A 20,006-nucleotide genomic window follows, 5' to 3' on the forward strand; every position below is an offset into this window, starting at 1 on the left:
TAAAAATAATAAATTGAGAGAAATCATGTCAGAGAAGGAGCTAAATTGGGACTAGAAAACAATTTTCCTATGCACACAATCATAGACAATGTCTCGAACGAAGTGAATATCTTCATCTAGAAAATTGTTAGGAAATATATAGCTGGCCCATTGACCTCTTTAGAGAATGAAAATTCAAGTTCTTGAAGGATGTAAAAGTCTCTCTTTTGAAACGGAGCAACACACACAAACACAAAATATTTCATGAATGAATCTGCGTTCAAGCATAAGAAACCTCAAACAGTCATTCATTGGCGCAACAGTTGACAAAGCTAATAGCAAAGCTAATAATAACTGCATCATATGTGTAAACACCTCTGTAAAAAACTATTTCTCCAGGAATATGCAGATACCAACACATATTCTCTCATAAACAATAGCTCTAACATAATCAAAAAAATAATTCTCGCATTTGATTAAAAAAAAAAAACTTGGAACAAAATATGAGACTCTTTTGAATTTCCATATGTCTTTGCCACAGTCAAATTCCATAAATATTCAGATATGCAAGATGTGGGACTGAGAGCTACAATAATACTGCAGGGAAAATCTTTTTCACGGCACTGAACAATATACTCAACACTCATCGAAAAAGACAGCATTATCATCAACAACAATCAAAAGGTCCTTGACTTTATCAACAACAATAACATTATCTCACATTTGCACATGTTGACTTAGAAAAACTCTTCACCAGTATACCACACAATAAGCTCATTGACATCTGTTTTCATCTCTTTCAACATACGAAGGTTCCCTTGAATTGAATTACACACACTGGAAAAAAGCCTTGTTAACTTCTGCATTCTTGAAAACTTTTCAATGGAGTACATATCCACAAACAAATTAAAGGAATACCAATGAGGACCTGTTACTCAAATGCCCTTGCCAACCTTCTTCACTTCTTCGAACAAAAATCCAAACTGCGATACAACTTTATTGGGTTAATATTGATGATCTAATCATCTTCAACAACAGCAATTTTTAACAGTGTCTTTCCCAACATTTAATCTGAAGAGCTTTCTCGGAAGGAAACCACAAAAGAAGACCAAATCAACTTCTTGGATCTAAAAATATATAAAACTAGGAATGAATGGGAAACATGCGTATACGACAAAAGAAATACTTTTTTTTTTAACTGTTTAAGCCACTGCCACTCAATATCCACTGCCAATAGCCTTGCCAATATTAGCATTAAAATATTCAGAAACACTCTCATTTCACAAATATGTAGATTCGGTCACATATGTAATAACAATACATATGTGACCGAATTTCTCACTACAGCACTTCTCAATTTTTCCAAAGCTGCATCTTTTGCAACACAGCATACCCCACCTTCTTCAACATCCTACATTCAAAACAACACAACTGTGTCCGATTTTTTTTTATTATTCTTCGGACTTCATTATTTATTTATTATTTTTCTGCAATTTTTTGTAAATTTCTTGTAATTTCTGTAATTTTGTGTATTTTTTCATAGATTTTTTATTTACTTATAACCTGAAGCTCTATATTTTTCATATGTTGTATTTCTGTAATATATTTTTCCAACTTTTTTTCGTCCAACATGCTTTTTTAAGAAGGAAGGAACGTAGGGGAACAAGGGTTGGCACTTTTAGTTCAATTAGGCATAGCCATTCTTCAGAAACACCCACTTTCTGAACCATGCATGGGGTTCCCTCCAATAACGACCCACTCATATAGGTTTTATTTCGCGCTTACACAAATTCCATTTTTATCTTTTGTGTTTCTGAAATTTTATAAATAGCAACTGATTAATGTTGAAAATTAAATAAAATTATCAAATCAAACTGATACCAGCGTCATAGGCAACTGAAATATTTAGTGGATGCGTAAATATTTTCATATTGGTTAAAATCATAAATTTGAAACAGCATAGATCTAAAAACATCAGTAACAATACTTTTGGAAATATTGTTTTTTCTCAACTTTCTCGTACCAAAAATATACGCAATAAAACAAACAATTATTCAAATGCTTTGCAAAAGCTTAAAAAATTTTTTTGTTGGCAACAATATATATATATTTTCCTGCTACCTTCTGACACCTCATACTTCAGTGTAACATTTAAGTTGTGACGAGTGACTCCACCAGATGAAGACTGTTTACTTTTTCATGCATTCATACTCATAGGTAGGCCTAATTCTCATGTGGTTTTTTGCTTTTTGGTTCTCTGTATAATTTTAATTGCATTTTATTATTTATAATTTTCTCTATTCAAATGTCTGAAATTTCCATATTATTGGACTTCCTTAGTACTATATGGTGAAACGTAGGGTTTAGAGTACTTTGGGCATTTCCCAAGTACTCTCGGAAACGTTTTGCGTTCGTCCAGCGTCTAATGTTTGGGTAGTAGCCCCCCCCCCCCCACCTTCCGATGAAATGCCTAGGTGCTGGCTTTGATAATCCTCAATTTTTCAGCTTTGATAATCTTGAGTTTCTCACCTTCTATAATTTTCAATTCAATTTTTCAGCTTCTATAATCTATTCTTCAATTTTCCGACTTCAAAATTTTTCATATTTAAATTTTTTGTGCTTCCAAAACATTTTCACATTTAAATTTTTTATTCTGCTTTTTGTCAGTCATTTTTGTTTTTAGCTCTATGCTATTGCTAATTTAAAAGTTTAATCAATTATTTTCATCCTATGCGCAATTATTTTCATTTTAATCATAGAGAAACACACTTTTCTTCTCTTTCAAATCATTTCTTGCTTACCATGAAAAAGTGGTAAGCAAGAGATATATGATTAAAACCGATGCACCACGACTTTAGCTCATACTGATTGGCGCCCAGACATTAAAACGTAAATGTAGATATCATTTCATTCCCACGCTTCAATTAACCAATCAAATTAGAGCTTTTTCTTTCAACGCGTAGAAGTAACTCAGTTACACTCACTTTCTTTCGGCTTTGCGTTAAAGTAGTTCGCGTATAAGTAGTTCCTTGGGGTGCTCATAATTCTTCAGCAGAGGACCTCAAAAATTTTAAGAATGTAGTCAAAGGGCCGTTTGGGCTGCAAGGAGGGCGATGTTGACCAGTCCTTGGTGAGTACATTTATTTTTGCGTGTGAGTGGCATTGCAATAGTTCATATACCGATAATATATTCTTTTATGTTTCTGAAACGTTTCTTATTAATTGATTTAATTGATTCAATTTAAATACGGCCCAAACGCCAATTGAATATAATGTTTAAAATGTTCGTTTAAACGTGTCTAATTAATGACCCTCAACACATTTTGAAATATTTAAATCTTGAAATTAAAATCTAATTATTGCGGCACACAACTCTTCAGAATGTTTATTTGTATTTTTCATATAATTTTAAATATCTTCGTGTCAATGCTATCGCGACATGTATATAGTAGCCTCTCTCTCTGCATTTGGGTAATGGGGAATAACACTTTTACTTTTTCGATTATTCTAATTTCAAACATGTTAGGGACTTGAAACCTGTATTTCTAAAAAAATTGGTTTATTGTCTTCGCATTGAAGTATCGTACTCAAGTATCGTATTCAAAAATTACTATTACAAGTATCGTATTCAAAAATAAATATCATTTATCAAAAAATATCATTTTCTTGGGGTAATATGGAATAGTGGGTTGAGAATGAAGAAAACTAATTAGAGTTGATCAAAAGCAAGAGTTCTCGAAAATTAAAGTTTCATTTTTTTTTTTTTTTTTTTTTTTTTTTTTGTAATTGATGATGCGGCGGTGTCTTGGTCTATTTACAAAAGCCAGAAATGCAATCTTCGTAGTCTGCCCCAAAACAGTCAAATTGGGCCCACATTATTCTAGACCTTTCTTATTCTCTTTCCATCTTGAAGAGATATTCAACTTAGATAATACCGTAAAACGGGGTGAGTAGGAACGAATCTCAACTTTAAATGTAAAAAAACAATATTAAATATTTTCTGAAATAAATTAATTTTTTAGCTAATTGTTTGTATCCTTTTTATAGGTACCAAGAAAGTTAACTATATATTAAAACGAACATGGTGTTCCTATTCACCTCTCTGTGAGGTGAATAGGAACACCTATTAAATTATTTGTTTGTTCCTATTCGTTAACGTGTAGGATCAATGGGAACGTATACAACCTGCACATTTATCATGAAAGAAATGTGAATTGTTACAAAAATTTTTTTACAATATCATGTAATCTAAAAAATGCCTCTTCTTTCGTTCAGAAAAACTTCGAAGCTTGAGGAGCCTGCTTGAAAAAACCTCATACCCGTCATCTTGATGATGTAGCATTTTACTAACAAAGAGCCTGAATGTGTCTTTGGTCTTACCATACACTTTGATCACTAGGGGTCCAAGACTATAACAAGTCTCAGGTGTTCTAGGACTGTCTGGAATTTGAATGTTAGATTCAAATATAACATTAAAATTCATCAGGGTTGCTGTTAATAACACAAGCTGTCTATCACTGTCTGGGTGGATTCACATCTACAGACATTCGGCTTGTCGTATTAGACACGGCCAACATTCTTTAACATAAAAATCTCTGTCCACGATGAGGGTCGTATTAACGCATGGGACCACCCTGGCGCGGCCCGGGAGACTCCAAAGAAGAGGGCTTCAGAAAAACGAGAAGTAGTTGAATTTATTGAGAATTTTCCGGTATGGTCTCAGAAAAATCACTTGGCCCGAGGGCCCATGATGTTCTTAAGAAGGCCCTGTCCACGATACGATAGATATGAATACATTCATTGGTTTTATGTTAAACTATCTTTGCCGTGTCTGACACGATACGGTGAGTGTAGATGTGTAGATGTGAATCCACCCTCTTGTAGGGAGTAGTCTGAGTAATCAGAAGAATTTGATTCTGGGGATAATCTTGGCTTCTTTTTTGGGACGTCTTTTAGTTTTTTATTCACCCCACAGATTAAAAATCTATTGCATCCCAGCTAGTAATTTTTTCACATTCACTGTGAAAGAAAAATGGAAATGCTATTATGACATATCGTTATATAGGCTTATAAGAATTTAAAAAAAAAAAACCTACGTTTATACTGACAGTAATTTTGTACTTACAGGAGAAGTTTTGGCGATGTCAAATATGGGTGTTTTTTAATGGCGTGGTTTACACTCTTGTAAACATGAAAGCAGTGATGCCAACAACACAGAACTTTATTTCCCAACTGTATAATCATGTTAGCCAAGTGAAAAAAAAAGGGTACGTAAACTTTTTTGAGAATGTAATATGGGAATACCTTTCTGCTTTTGCAAAGTTTTTTCCTATTCATCCCACTATTCCTATTCAACCCGTTTTACGGTACTTATAGTAGGCTATTATATATTACCCGACACAACATTTACGAAAAAATAGCGTTCTTTCTAACCAGAGAGAATCGTTAGCTAAAAATGAGCACAGCACAATAAAATGCAACACTTGTGATGTTTATTGTGCTCATAGTTTTAAATTATTGGGCATAATGTATTTCCTACAATTAATAAACGCTTTTGAAACCTCGTCGGAGTAAATTTCTAGAGGTGGAAAAACAAATATTCTCCTATTGCAGCCGTGATGATGGTGGCAACCGAGCGACACTGCCTCTATAGCATGACGGGGGCATTTTGAAGTTTTTTAACGCTGTTCCACTTGAAAGCCATATTTGAAGGCATAGATAACCTGATATTCTATATTACCCGAATGTACTATATAGGACCACATAGGCTAGATAGGGCAGATAGTCTAGAAAATCTATCTGCTTATGAGAGAGGAAAAAAATGTAAGAACGAGATGAGAGGGTGTGTGTGTAATAATCTTGTCTTCGGTAGGGTTGCAATATCACGCCACTGTTGCGCATAAAAGAAAGGTTAGAAGATTTTCACAATTACAGCTGAAAATTACCAGCGTTAAGGAATCCGACTACGTTGAAAATGTCATTTTGGAAGAAAATATAGATTTTTATTTTTTATGAAAGCCCTATTTGTTGTAACTCCAAAACAAGACTCTGTTTATATGTCACTTACACTGGTGAAATACATTAAGAGAATTTGCACATTTTATCGAATTTCATGAAAAGAACTGAACTGAATGTAAAACCACTGTTTATAGACAAACATGCAAATCTTGTACGTCAAATACGTAAGCGTACACGTGTGTGTAGGCGGAGCCAGTAGAGAATAAGGCTTTATAAGCGCACGTAAGTTAAGACGCATTTCGTTCGCTAGCACACCTCGGCGAATTTCTTGGTGTTATTTTGCAGCAATCGGTTAATTTCAAATTGTAACAGTAAAAATGAGTAACCACCAACGTTTAGATGATGGAATGAGGTGGCGAATTGTGGGGAGGCTAGAAGCAGGCCAATCTCAAATCCAGATTTGTAGAGAGTTCAATTTAACGCCCAGCGTCGTGTGTAACTTACGGAAACAGTTCCAGGATACCGGATCCATCGAGAGAAAGCCTGGGCAAGGTCATCCAAGAGCCACGACGGCCTGAGAAGATAGCCATTTGTCGATTATAGCGAGGCGTAACAGGAGTGCTACAGCTTCTCAGCTCTCTCGTGACTTGTATGCACCCACAGGAACCCGTCTATCAAGGGTGACTGTTTCCAAAAGACTTCATGAGAGAGGGTTGTTTGCAAGAAGACCTGCTGTTTGCGTCCCGTTCACTTCTACGGAAAGGAGAATCCGTTTATCATGGTGCAGAGAGCATAGAGATTGGAGGATGGATCAATGGCCGACCGTTCTCTTCACTGATGAGTCCCGGTTCAGCCTAAGCACCGATTCTCGCCGTACGTTCATATGGAGAGAACCAGGGACCCGCTACCTACCCTCCAATGTCCGCGAAATCGACCATTATGACGGAGGAGGTTTAATGGTCTGGGCAGGCATCATGTTGGATGGCCGCACACCTCTCCACGTCTTTGAAAGAGGCACTGTGACTGGTGTGAGGTATGAGGTTTTGGAGCCCTATGTTCGCCTTTTCAGGGGTGCAGTTGGCCCTGAGTTCATTTTAATGGACGATAACGCGAGGCCACATAGAGCTCTTCTGCTCGACGATTTTCTAGAGAGTGAGGATATTCGCCGGATGGATTGGCCAGCCAGATTTCCAGACCTTAACCCTATAGCGCATGTCTGGGACGCTCTGGGGAGGGCAATTGCAACTCGCAACCCCCCTCAGGGAACCATCCAGGGAATGAAAACAGCGTTGCTGAATGAGTGGGACCAATTGCCACAGGAAATGATAAACTGCTCTATTTCAAGTATGAAATCACGCTGCGAGACCTGTATATCTGTAAGGGTGCCCGAGTGGCATGATGGTAAGATACTCGTCTACCATCGTGAAGGTTGTTGTCTGGGTACCGGGTTCGAACCCAAGGGAGGATATAGATAAGATATTTATTATATTTATATTTTTTCCCTAACGAAGTCGAGGCGACCACCGATAGACAGCGCCTTCACTTCCTACTCATCTCACTAATGGCAGTAAATTGCGATATGGCCAGAGTTGGAGTTTGGTGTAGTAGTGTATATCTGTAAGAGGGGACCATACCCTCTATTAACCCATTTTTTTGTTTATTCTGCAACCGCTGTTTCATACCTTCCGACTCCAACGAGTGTTACGTACGATCGTGCGCGTGTATTACAATTATTGAATAGTTATTTGTTTTGCATTGTATCAATGTACTTATATGTACATATCAAATTTCATTAAAATCGGTACAGTAGTTCTAGAGATAATTGACCAAGTCTGCAAATTCTCTTAATTTCTTACACCAGTGTAGAATCGAAGTTACGTCCACTGTAGTGTTGCATTTTTACATGCAAGTAATACGTGAATAAAAACTTTAAACGTGTTCTACGAAGAATGCTATTTTTTGACATTTTACTTGAGTTTGAAACATAATTTCTGAAAACTCTTTCCTTCTATCATTACATAATTTTAATATGATATCCTACTATATATTGTTGAGGCTATGAGCTAAAAAGCTAAGGCCTACTAGATGTATTTTTTCTAATTAAAGTGTTTTATATCGAATGAAATTTCAAAAAATTAACATATACATCAACAGATTTGAGTGTAATTTTGAGTATGCCATACAATCCTAACTTTTAGTTCATAACCTTCTCCATTACTGTGAAAATGACAAAACATTCCATTCGTAGTAATTTTTTTGCAATCGTGTTTGGGATATTACATGAGTTTTGCTTAAAATTTGACATAAAAGTGACTTTCATAGAAAATGACACAAGTAGTCCAAAATTTATTGTATTGTATTACTTTACCAAAATTTATTGTAATTTATAATGTTCACTATTTCGGGACACTTTATATCAAAAATATTGTTAAAGCTCACTCAAGTACCATTTTAAAGGAAAAGTGACAAGAAAGATAGTCGGCTACCTTAAGTGATTGAAGCGTGTCCGATTGATTTCGTCAATTAAATCATTTTCTTTTTTTTGGGAATTTTACCCTTTTCAGACGATAACACACATATAATCCTATAATCCTTGAAGTCAGGGCAGAACTCCCTGAGGGTTAAATATTTAAAGTGAGAAAAACAACCCACATGTTTGTGCGTAGAGTGTCTGAAAGGGTTATATGGAAAATTTTAGTCGGGTTGATCGATCGATCAACTCCACACAAATTTCCAACCGCGATTAACAATTGATCGTACCATCCCGAATGGAAATACGTAATTGCAAAAAGCAAAAAACTAAAAAAAACAACAACGAAAAATCAGAAAAAAAACAATGGAGTGTGCTGTTATATGCATGTGTATGATTAGGAACTGAAGATTTTTCTATCGCAGGAAAGATCTACAAATTAAAAAATCAATATTTTGAAGGAGAAAAAACATGACGTCTATTCTTCGAGGGTTCCACAAACGCTAATATATTTTTTCACCTCAAAACCATTTCTAGAACAATTACAATTAACCCTTTCGGTTCGATCGTTCATTCTTTTGTAAAAGATTGATACAGATCAATTTACTTCCATGAAAAATAAAATTGAGGCAGAAATAAGCTTTGAGAAAATATTGTGTCAATTTGTTCGGAGATCTTGATGAAAATGGAACAGGGAAGAATATTCTTAGGAAAAAAATTTAGGAAGTTTAGTCCAAGAAAAATGAAGTAGAAGTGCAGGGGGAAAAAGCTTGTTGGACTTGGTTGCACAACTCTCGTCTCTCCATTCCTTCCGTTGTTCCATTATTCATTGCATTGTACAGTCGTTTTTTTCCTTTCTATGGGAGCCTCTCTTACCATTCCCCAAGTCCTTTGAACAGTAACTTCGAGAAACGATCAGGGGGTACTTTTAGCCTGAAGTACAAGTAATTACTGAAATGTGAAGCCAATGGTAGCGAAGTTATCTATAGCCGTTCTCCTGGTTCGAGGTTGAAAAAAGATAGAAAAAAAAGCAATCGAATTGCTACTCTTCGACCGTATAAGTGTCTCGAATACATTAAACGGCCGTGGCGTGGAATAGCTCGAAGCAAAACTGGCGGCAGAAGGTCGCTGATACTTTGCTTCGGTTACAGAATTTAAGGATTCAGTGATTGAATCTGCTCCTTCAATCGCTAAATCCCGCCTAGAATCTGATATAATCTAGTGAGCAGCTCATTAAAGGTTTCCTTCTTCGTGCGAGAGGCCGTTGGTGCTATATTGAGAGATCTTACGTGTCGCGGCAGAACCAGCTAAAATAATCCACGAAAAGTATACACATCCCAACAATCAGGCTCTCTCGCTCATGTTAGTCGGTAGTACTTATTTATTTAATACACACCGTTATGCTTTCTCCTACAAGGCAACTGGGTTATGCGATTCTCTACATGATCATCATAAATTGTTCTCGCGTGAGATGTGAATGTTGAAGAAAAAAAATTCAATTTCTTTCTTTCTTCTTTTTGGATGAAATTGAAACTTTTGAATGTGAACATAATAAGCATGTAACCCCCGAATAAGTATGTAAATTTAATAGGCCTAATCAATCTTTGTTGCAAATAAAGAGAGGCCAGAATATATATGAAATATATATATATCTCATGGGAATCAATCTTCCTGGAATATCTCGTATTTATTGCGATTATTTTAATGACAATTCGTAGATGTGGCAGTTCAGAGAATGTAAAATATCCTTTGTGAAAAACTACCAGCACGCACCGCATTTTACTAGCAAACCGTTGATGCTAGAAGGCATACTTCCAATTAGAAAAAGTATCCAAATAACGTGTAGTACTCAGACTTATCATTCATGTCGTAAGGGGTTGTGCAGCTATCAAATTAAAAAATAAAAAATAAAATAAAATAACTTTTTATATGGACACCCTGTGCTGAAAAAGCCAACGAGAACGTTGTTGTCTTGTCTCTCCCGACAAGAAAGCATTTCCACGTTCTGAAGGTCAATATATACATATATATATTTATTAAATGTGATCATCACATATTCCCGAGAAATCTGTATGATCTGCCCAGGGAATTTGTTAGTGTTAGTAGACTGAACCGGGATTCAAACCCAGACTTGCACGTTGAGAGGCTAGCTTCCTAACCATTCGACTGTCCAAGCGGCGAGATATTTGAATGATGTGATATTTGAATATTCACTGAGATATTTAATTCAAAAAAACGGAGAAAAGTTTGGAAAAATAGGATAAAAATACGGGTAAAACGCGTGCTGGTAGCTGTGCACTCTGTACACCATGTCCCAAAAGCTCATAGAATCTCGAAAAAGTTATTTTTCAGACGAATGGAAATAAATGCATGAAATTGTAAAATATATTGTATTACAGACAGATATGATTGGCATTCAACAACTCATTTGAAAGAAAAAACAGTTTTTTACCAAAATAAAAAACAAATACAAATGAAGGCTGTCCCAAAAATTTATGGAATAATCAAATACATTATAATCTCTGACAAACGCGTGTTACGTACTAATTAATAACTAATAGTTTTTCAATTATTTTGAACGACATTAACAAGCGATCTTCCATTGAAAGAATTAAACTTTGTTGGAGTTGTGGGTCCAAATTGTAGTATTCAGATTCTGTGGCATGTTTCAAGACGTTCACCGAGCTGAACTGTCGCCCATTGGAGTAGACCTAATGAGTATATTGCTGAGATCAGGAATCATCGATGGCCGTCGAACATATGCGTGGAAGCACTGTCCTGCTGAAAAAAAAGAAGTTGCAACACCCCCCCCCCCCCACTTCTAAATTGTAACCAAAAAGAATAAAATGATTTCCTAGTGTCTATATGTATTTTTGTTTGTCCAGTCTCTTATCTAAGATTGCCAAAGATTGGTGTCCATTGACTGTGGAGGTCACCCATAAAATCGCAATACCTCCACCCTGATGTCTTCTGAAGTATGAGCATAGCTTTTTTCATCAAAAAGTCACAATACCTCGTATATGCATCGGTACCATGTAAATTACATTTCTTTTCGTTACTGAAAATAACACTGATCCATTTGTCCCTATTAGCTACGTGATTTTGAGTCCACTCTAACCACTCTAACCTAAAATGTGGTGTGTTTGAATGTAGTGCCTTGAGAATGTTAGTTGACGGACAATTTTCATATGAACTATAATACCAGTTTTTTTAGTTCTTCTTAAAGCCGTATCTGACGACATTCAATCCAAAAAGCTTGAGAGATTCCGCAAACAAACATCACCTAGGTAGACATCATTCTTTTATCAGTCTATCTTCGTGTGAAGTCGTATATCGAGGTCTTCCAGAACGAGATTTTGGATGGTAAGACATCTTACTGGCTGAAACGTGATAAATAATGTTTTTGCAACGATTTTTCTGAAGCCTTTGAAAAACATTTAATAGTCTAACTTTGCAACTTCAGTCTCAAAATTTTTTTAATCTTATTCACTGAAAGCTAGGTCGCTTTTGCAGTCTTGTAAACGAAAGTTTATCTTGCACCTTATTCCAATCTTATGGAATTTAGTTACTGAATTATTTTCCAAGCCTTGCGTCACAATTAGGCGTTTCAAATTTTCATATACTCAATAGTTTCTATAAACTTTTGGGACACGTATTTCCAACAAATTAAGGATTATATAAATACAATTTTTATTATTTTATGAAAAATGCTCTTTATATTATTAAAACATTTTTTTTTTCCTTTTGAGTGAAAAAATTGCATTTCATTACACAGCGTGCTACAAAAGTTATACAGAAAAAGCAAGAGCCTATAAACTTTTGAGATATAGTGTATATTGATAGAAACCAGTGTTTACAAAAGAAGTAATTTCGTTGGGTTTTTTCATCAACAGGCAAATGATGACGAATAGCAGCATATATCGACAAAAAAAGGTTCCTACGCCGAGTTTTCGCTGAACAACCTTTTAACGAGAGAAGCAATTTAAGAACAGCCGTTTAAAAAAATCGTAAGCTGCTCATAAACAACTGTCTAAATTGATTTCGCGTTCATAAAATGTCTGCGGTGCGAAAGACTTGATCAAATGACGACATGTTGACTGTTCAAGTATATAAATTCTCTTACTAATTTATCTATTTATCATTACACGCTGACATTTTTTTCTAACGTTTAACAAATTTAATTTTGATGACGGCAAGTATTAAATAGCGTCTAGAATTGATCGATGTACTGTATTAATAACGATTAGTACAATGTTAAAGATAGACAAAAAAGAAATGCGCGCTTAAGTGAAAAAATGATCGAAGAAAGAATAAAATGCAATTAAAAAATCTGTTTTAGGAAAAGGAAGAAAAGTCAGTGAGAGCTTACAGTCACCCCAACTATGTACATGAATCAACAAAGTTTAGATAAGCGGTCCTCACCATATTTAAAACGGGCGAGTTGATTAATGGTAAATGATTATCTAGATAACTGATCAGGGGAGGAGACCCCTATCCTTCTTCATTAAACTAAATGGTGCATAGCTATCGTAAGTTTTCATATTTAAAACCGCTTCGACGTTCTAAGTTATTCGCAAGTTATCGGTTCATTAAGCGCACAGACTTTGAAATTTTCTCTCGTCTACACGAGATACGGGAAGCTTTGCAGATGTCATTCATATTAATATACACTCATTTCACTTTAAATTCGTTAAAGATAGCACCACGTCCAAGTTGAAAGCTTTCATAAACGTGCACGGTTGATCGCTTCCATATTGAGATTCTTTAAAAAAATTTCTCCACGAACAGATTTAAGAAAACAGGGGTTAAAAATTTCCGAAGATCCAAAATACTTTGTGCGACATTAGCAATCGGATTATTCTCCTTTGTAACTTTCGTTCTTTCACACCGAGCACGACTCTGGTGTAATTCTTTGCAACAGTAATTTTCATTAATTGAAAAAAAATCGATAGGCTGTACTAAAAAGAAATGCATTTAAAGACTGATTCTGTCGCTAGAAGCCCTAAACTATCGTTATTCAAAAATTATATTATTGAAAAGTGATAGCTTAAAATTATATTTCTCTCTCTCTCACACACACTTAATAGTATCGAACAGTAACTGCTTTCGATCAATACTGACTCAAGCACAAATGTGAATGGAATTTTCTCTCAACTCTAGATATATTCTTCAAGTTTCGACGCAGTAACTCTTAGTGTTAAAAATATTCCAGAAATAAAAATATATAAGAAACATATTCCATAATTTGTCGAAACGCGTTCAAAAGTGCTTGAAGGTGGACCGAGACAGTCTTCGGCATTGATTATAATCAGGTCGTTCTTTGCATTACTTTATGTATGAGTACCTACGTGTTTATGGCATTATCTCAAGACGATAAATTTTTATGGACAATATTTTGATACCTGTACCAAAAAAACCCTCCTGTGTACTAATTAAAAATGTGTGATATATGTATACAAGGTGCATAGCAAACAGTAGGTATGGCATTTCACTGGCGAACCGTTCATCCTCGATGTATACTTCCAATTAAAAAAGGTTTCCAAGTAACGTGTAGTACTCAGACATTTCATTCATGTTGCATGGAGTTGTACAGAGATAGAAATGTTAACTTTTCATGCGGACACCCTGTGCTCAAAACCTAATCACAAAGTTGTTGACTTTTTACTTCTGATGCCAAAAAAAAAATCCATGTTTTTTTAAGTGCAATATTCACTGAGATATTCGAATTCGAAAAACGAAGGAAAGTTGGGGAAATTAGCTCTAAATGCGAAAAAACCGTTTAACCCGCATTTAGCGCTGTTTTTTCAAAACTTTCTTCCGTTTTTCGAATTAGAATATCTCAGTCAATATTACACTTAAAAACATGACATTTTTGGTGGTATCAGGAGAGACAAGGCAACAACTTTCTAATTAGGTTTTGGGGGCACACGGGAACTGTATAAAAGTTACTTTTTTATTTTAATAAATATACAACCCCTTGCAAGGTGAATGACATATCTGAGTACTTCACGTTATTTGGAAACTGTTTCCAACTGGAATTATAACTCCAGGATTAACGGTTCGCCAATGAAATGTCATACCCCAAGTTTGCTATGCACCCTGTATAAACAGTCTGCACATGATCAAATCCCCCCCCCTCGTTCTGAGAGCTGGCTGCACTCTTCATTACTCATCAGTAAGTTATAAAACTTTTAGGAACTTTAGACTTTTTGTCTTAATAAAGACAAGAAATTAAAAATCGGCTGTACTACCTTTGTAAATTGCAGTGCATGTGCTCATTTTTGCAAATACTGCTCAAGTTTCATGTTTGAGTATCAAAACATCTCCGGCAGAACTATTTCCATTCTCATTTCTTTGTAATTTATAATTTTTTAAATGATTACATTATCTTTTCAATTGATTAGTGATATTATTAGAAAGATTGATGCATCTCCAAGGATATTCCCCGATTAAAGGGAGAAATAAATTTTAACTACTGTAGCATGTGGCTTAATACTGAGCAACCTGCTGACCCCGCTCTCATCAGCTGATCTGAAACCACAATTATCTATGGCCAATTAACTATTGGTATCTTCCTCGACATTGTAGGTGCCTTTGATAAACTCCCCCTCGCCGCCTCCTCACCCCGGTTTTGACTGTCGGTATCAGTCAAACGTATATTAAGTAGAAGAGGGGAGAGCTAAGAAGGCTGTAACACGAGGCTATAAGTTGGGATGGGCATGGCAGATTTGGATAACAGGTGGTGGTCAAGAAAATCAGACTGGAATGTGAGGATAGTGGAAAAATATGTATAGACCACAGGCAGCAATTTCACAAATCTCTGCCTTAGGCGTCATTTGCTCTAAAGCGATACTAATATCATCTATTACACTCCTCAATGCCAAACTATTTTGTATCAATTCACATAAATTTGCCGTTAAGAAATATAACTTTTGCTTGAAGTAACGTTTGAAAAATTATTTCGATGCCAAAAATTTTGAATGAAAGAGGGCGAGATACACATAAGGATGAAAAGGTGAATTGTTCAACATATCGTTTGCACTTACGCCTCATCGACACACGCTTGATTTACCAATGAACAACCTGCAATTCAACCTTCTTTAACGTGAAGTCTTTGATCGAAGCAAAAAAAACCGTGAATTTAACTAAGACTTACGTTGCTAGCTCAAGAGGGTGGACCGTAAATTAAGTCACCTTTTTTATCAGCACTGCTCATTATTTTCCAGTAGACAGTTTCTGCACAACCCCGACTGGTTTAAAATTGTGGGCAAATTGAATTTAAAAAAAAAGGAGGAGAAATGCTAGGGAGGAAAGGGCGTCTCGTCGTCAGTGGCTGAAACAGATGTGTCCAACTGGAGTAGCAAGAGCTCTTCTCTTTATGAAATAAGGCAGTAGAGGGGGTGAATTAGAGAGAGCAGATTGCCACCACAGATAACGTTGGTGCATTGACTTTGCCTGTAGTTGCTCCGTATCATCTCCCATGGGGTCGTGCTACTGTTCCCCATTCTCAGGAGCGGCTCCCTTTTTGGTCCCCATGGGCGGTTATGCAAATATGTGGATTTAGTGTATCAGACACGTCACACGTACCCCATTTTACCAGAAAAACCCTGCTGCGTGAGTGCGTGAGTACAAACATCCCTTCTTTTCCATAGCATCAACTTGACAAGTATGCTTTGAATTTAATGGCTTGTTGGGTGAAGATTAGCTGAGCTTTTGAAAGAGGAAGAGACGAAATCTATCAGCGGTAGCTGATCTTATATCTATTTCGGAAATCACGAATGTTTCAAAACAGTTAACAATTCCAAAATAATTATTGATATATTTTCTCTAGCAAATATGAGATTCTGAAAATGCAAAAGAACCAAAAACGTAAACTTTTTATTCTGCTGAACTGTTCACCTGTAAGCGTATTCAAAAATAAAAAAATATATGGTCGTTACAGTTCACTTTGTGCATTTCAATTATTCTAGATGGAAAACATAACGGAGCTACTTTATCAAAAAAAAAATAAATAAATAAATGATGCAAATTCGTTAATGATTGACTAAGTGATATTGAATGATTTTTATTGAAAAAAGTCATGGATTATCCTGTCTGGTTTTATAAAGGGTGTTCGAGCTAAAGGTATCTAAACGTAATGACTTATTTTTTGAGAGAGCAACCATGCCTAATTATGAAGTACTGCACCGTCGATAGGAGATTGCTCCAAGTTTTTCTATCCAAGTTTACTTTCCAGGTTGCACATGTGCACTGTCAATAGCTGCTTTGAGACTTTTTTCCCTTACTGACAGCGTTGGTACGTCGTGTTCGACTGAAGTTGATTTTCTGTGGTTTTCTAATTTCAAGGTGCAAAGGCGAGCCAATCTCCCATTTATAAAAGTCTCCACAGAGATGAAACAGTCATACAATATTTAAAACTTACCCATAGTACGTGATGCAGTCAAACTTGACACGATGGTTAAGAACCCAGACCACAACTCATACACTGCATATTCCGACAAGCGCCAATTTGTTAGAAGTTTCTCAGAGGAATGTAGTTGTGTTTGTGGTTTTTTTAGTAACAACAGCAGCATTTGACAGTGCGATACGATTCAGTGCGTGCTTAAGCTAGCTGAATTCAAATCAGTGAGGCGTGTAAAATGCTGTGTATGAACTCAGTGGAATGTGAGTCCTCCCACATTATTTGAAATAGCGTTTGCAGCAGTTCATTTTATAACACCTCAAATGATATTGAACACTAGATCGAATACCCTTTGGACATCCGTAGAGCCACTAAAGATACTCGCACTGAACTCTATTTACCCGCAAATAAACTTGAGAAGTTGCTCTATTCAATGCAATTAAAATTTGTAAGTAATCACGTCTGATTCTTGCACCATAAGCAGTTACTTTTGGATACTTTTAGCCCGGACAACCTGTTTATTCTACCACAGTCGGCATACTGTATTTGAATAGAGATATGTTACTAGGTTATATGTTACTATATGTTACTGAATCGAAAGCCGTAGGGGAATTCTTAAATATACAATTGCCATACTTTTTTTATTTGCAGGTCATTTTTATATAGAAGATTTTCTTTGACTTGCTAATTATGACATTTTTCTTAATTGTTACTGTATACTCCAAATTCTGAAATATTCGTGAAAATATCGGCCATTTGTATCCTGGGTAGTGTTTCTTTACTGTTTGTATTTGGTAAATGAGGAAAATGATGTTTGAATCCGATTTTATCGGATCATGCCACTTTTCAGTGATACGAAAAATATCCCACAGTTTTTTTTTTCTATCAAATTCTTTCCTACAGTCATCCGATTATCATTGGTCTGTCATGTGTAAACTTGTATTCGATTTAATTCGACTTTTTTATCCTGACTTTAATAGAAATACACAATATTTTTTAATTTTGAAATTCGCTGATGACACTCTCATATCAGTATGGTTTTATATCAAGTGACTGACTCACATGACAACCAAGAAAAGTTCGCGTGAATAACTAAATTTGTATAAATAGTCTTAAACTTACTTGTTTCGTTACAGAGTCGATGAGTCGAACATACAGATCCTGTTCTTGCCGAACTCCTAAGAAACATAAAATAGAAATAGCAGATATATTTCAAGCCAAAACTTTTAAAATGTGATGATAAATAATTTAATTTAGAATATATAAATTTGTTTATAATCTTATATACATTGTAAAGCACATGAAAACTAGGATTTGTGCACGTTTCTTTGTAAATTACCACACTTAAGATGATTTTTTTAAAATCAAAATTGTCTTTTGTGAAATCATCTGTGCAAAGAGAGCGAACAATTTTTCACACTAAATCTTGCTGATTTTGAGAACAGTCTTTTCTTATATCAAGAAGGAATATTACCGTATAATCTCGAGATGCGTTTCACGAGTTAAAAATATGTATCAAATGTAGGTTTGAGTTATGAGAAGCATACAATGATGATACATTTGAAGTGTTTTCAAACAATCGTCTGAAACTTAGGTGGCCGGACATATACCTACAGCGAATATGACTTTTGCGTTACACGACTGGCTCAAATGAAAGACATGCTTTTGTTACCTACGAGCTGTGGATGCGCCCAGTCCTTCAGTATGTGCTTGTGTGAGAGTTTTCAAAAATTTAATGAATTCGATACATTAGATCAAATTTAGTCTAAATTTTATTATTAACACTGTTCAACTTCTGCTCAAACTTTTTCAACTGATTTCTAACTTTCCGATAACAACAACGTAATAACTGCCTTTTTTGACTAAGTTTCTTATAAACGCCTGTATTCTAACGCGATCCAGATTTGGACACTCTAGGTCTGAAAAATACCGTCGTTAGCCGAAATCAAGAGCTTCTTTGCTTACACTAGGATTTTTCAAATCTTACATATTCAGTGAGTATCTTACAGGGCCGTAACTAGGATTTTTTCCGCCTGGGGCAAACATGATTCCGCCACCCCCACAACTTAAAAATTCGATAATATTATAACACACACGCGGTGTTCTTTGTTCCTACCTAAAATCGCCGCCCATAAATTTTGCTGGGCAGTTGCCCCCCCCCCCTCTAGTTCCGGCCCCGGTATCTTAAATGTTTATTTTCAAGTCATTCTCCCATATGGTTCGTCATTTCGATATTGTTCTTTGAACAGCAAATGGCCTCCGCAATAAAAAACCTGTCGTTACTTCGGGTAACCAGAGTAATTTGCTCCTTCCTATTTTCATATTTTTTTGCTTCTGAAGAAGATCTTCAGTAGCATTCTTGAAGTTTGGAAACGCATTTGCCACGTGTGTTTTACTGTTCAAATTTGGGGGTCTACTATTTTCTGTAATTATATAGCTATTATTTTATCCCTATAAAAATATCAAGGTTCCATTGTCTGTAAATGGTAGTCCTGCTGTATCCATAGGAGGCAGGTTCTAGGCCCTTTCCGCGAATACGTTAACTCACGAATAGTAGAGAGCAGCTTTTTTGTAATTGTAATCAAAGCATGTTTATACATACTCCGACCAGTGGATCAATTTGACTCATTGAAGAATTTTTTGCTACACTTGAATAAGTTTAGGCTATAAAATATTTCATCATTTTGAAATACGATGTAGGGCGTAAAGGTAAACGTAATACTGAATGCATTGTGTCCCATATTTCGTAACTAGTTTAAAAATTCATGAAAAGTGAAGGAATTAGCATATTTGAATGCGGTTTGCGAAAAAGTTATTCTCACGAAGGATTTTTTTTTTGGTACAAAAGAAAATTTAGTTAAAATTTTTGTCGATAAAGGGTGTTGCACAAAAGTAAATCATTGGAAATATGCAAATCATTGTCCTATAAAGTGCACGGGGTACGATTAACAGCTTATTTCTGAAATTTACTGTTACTAGCATTTACATAATATTTTCATTGTGATATTGACATCGGTAGATGAAGCTGTTTACCTAAGCCACGAATCGCTGGCTGAAGCTTTCCGAACGTTTTGGACAAAGAAGAAATTGAAGAAATGTTCAGATCTAATCAATCTTGTCAAAGAGGAGTGCAACGCCCTCTCTCGACAAATATTTGAACTAATTTTTATGTATCAAAAAAATCTCCTTCGCGTGAGA

General features: G+C 35.6%; 1 protein-coding gene across 4 annotated transcripts in view; it reads right to left on the reverse strand.

Moving 5' to 3' along the window:
* kn (EBF transcription factor knot) overlaps positions 1–20,006 on the reverse strand; it is a 301,491-nt gene that overhangs the window by 200,080 nt on the left and 81,405 nt on the right. For all 4 annotated transcript variants that reach the window (XM_089239429.1, XM_089239428.1, XM_089239430.1 and 1 more), the window contains exon 4: positions 17,931–17,986. In XM_089239429.1, the coding sequence (XP_089095555.1) occupies positions 17,931–17,986 (56 nt within the window). The remainder of the gene's footprint in view (positions 1–17,930; positions 17,987–20,006) is intronic.

The sequence above is a fragment of the Pholcus phalangioides genome, unplaced genomic scaffold, assembly GCF_987345545.1.
Source record: "Pholcus phalangioides strain wild (caught in Gottingen) unplaced genomic scaffold, Ppha-v1.0 ptg000011l_1, whole genome shotgun sequence".
NCBI lineage: Eukaryota > Metazoa > Arthropoda > Arachnida > Araneae > Pholcidae > Pholcus > Pholcus phalangioides.